This window comes from Diaphorina citri, unplaced genomic scaffold, assembly GCF_000475195.1.
Source record: "Diaphorina citri unplaced genomic scaffold, Diaci psyllid genome assembly version 1.1 scaffold12260, whole genome shotgun sequence".
NCBI lineage: Eukaryota > Metazoa > Arthropoda > Insecta > Hemiptera > Psyllidae > Diaphorina > Diaphorina citri.
Genome location: NW_007389631.1, coordinates 1 through 1,506, shown reverse-complemented (window position 1 = coordinate 1,506; position 1,506 = coordinate 1). Strand labels below are relative to the sequence as shown.

The following is a 1,506-nucleotide window of genomic DNA, read 5'->3' as shown; positions in this document are numbered from 1 at the left end:
TTATATCTTACCTGGATCGAAGTGAATTGTCGTCATGTTGAGATCTGGATTTCCTCCATAGCCGATCGCTGGTGTGTGTATACTCGTAACCATCGGGATTGACCATGGGCAGAATGTACCAGTCCACCTTATCCACCACTGGTTTGAATGTTTCGTACCTCTCCACCAGTTGCTTGATGATAAACATCGCCACTGCCGGCGAGATCCACTCTCTTGCGTGCATCCCTGAAATCATAATGTTTGGGAAACGGAGGTACAAAAAAGGTAATATTTATGTTGTACTTTCCACGTCCGGTAAAACATTGCTACTTTGCTTTTCGAGGTCTTTAAGAAGCTTGATGTTGGTTCGATATGAAAGTTTTGTAAATTGTCCACTGATATCTGCACATGTGCAGAATGGAAATACATAACATGGTTCTTAATGGCTTTTTCTTATAGACCAACCATCCTGGTGGGCAGATTACTTTCACCTCCATTTCCCTGTGGTTATGGTAACCGGAAAAAGGCAAAATCTTTTTATACTCACCACCAACTGATATCTGCACATGTGCAGAATGGAAATACATAACATGGTTCTTAATGGCTTTTTCTTATAGACCAACCATCCTGGTGGGCAGATGGCTTTCACCTCCATTTCCCTGTGGTTATGGTAACCGGAAAAAGGCAAAATCTTTTTATACTCACCACCGTCGATCCAAATAGCGGGTTTGATGAGTTTTTCTGCGTCCGTGTTCGATCCAGAAGATATTTTGACAACTTTCAATATTCTACCCTCGCTGGATTTTCCGATGGGCATCAATTCTACAATTTGAGGGTAGGTGTTCGCCAGGTGCTCCAGGTAAACGAGAAAGTCTGGAATAAGATAATTATACTTACATCAGGTACGGGCATAGGTATACAGTATCCAGGTAAACGAGAAAGTCTGGAATAAGATAATTATACTTACATCAGGTACGGGCATAGGTGTACACCCCAAGAAACCGCGGGTTGAAACCCCGGCCAGTGATGTTTTGTTTTCTGAATTATGTACGTACCTATTACAATACGAAATGTAGTTATGTACTTTCCTAATTAATATTAATAGGCTTATATTTTTAGGCTACCTAATTCGATTTAGGTACCTACGTATCCAGGTAAACGAGAAAGTCTGGAATAAGATAATTATACTTACATCAGGTACGGGCATAGGTGTACACCCCAAGAAACCGCGGGTTGATACCCCGGCCAGTGATGTTTTGTTTTCTGAATTATGTACGTACCTATTACAATACGAAATGTAGTTATGTACTTTCCTACTTAATATTAATAGGCTTATATTTTTAGGCTACCTAATTCGATTTAGGTACCTATACTCGTAGATACTTCTACCTACACATTATTTACATTAAGTATACATATTACTATGCGGTTCCCTAATGGACCAGTTGTAAATGGGTAAAAATTATAAATAAATGGTCGATTCCTATGTAAAAAGTTGGAAAAAATCCAAATCTGAGGTCAAAACTC

General features: G+C 39.4%; 1 protein-coding gene across 1 annotated transcript; it reads right to left on the bottom strand.

Moving 5' to 3' along the window:
• Positions 1-7: 7 nt before the first annotated feature.
• LOC103522873 (carboxypeptidase B-like) lies at positions 8-881 on the bottom strand. Its single transcript, XM_008487960.3, has 2 exons — positions 685-881; positions 8-225 (listed from the first exon to the last, which is right to left on the bottom strand). The coding sequence occupies exons 1-2, from the start codon at positions 794-796 to the stop codon at positions 8-10; spliced, it is 330 nt and encodes a 109-aa protein (XP_008486182.3). The 5' UTR covers positions 797-881.
• Between the last annotated feature and the right edge of the window lie 625 nt (positions 882-1,506).

Excerpts from the sequence above, each read along its gene's own strand:
- LOC103522873 (XM_008487960.3), bottom strand. The coding sequence starts at position 796 with ATGCCCATCGGAAAATCCAGCGAGGGTAGAATATTGAAAGTTGTCAAA. Across the intron at positions 226-684 it reads CGCTATTTGGATCGACGGTG|GGATGCACGCAAGAGAGTGG; the intron begins GTGAGTATAAAA and ends TTATGATTTCAG.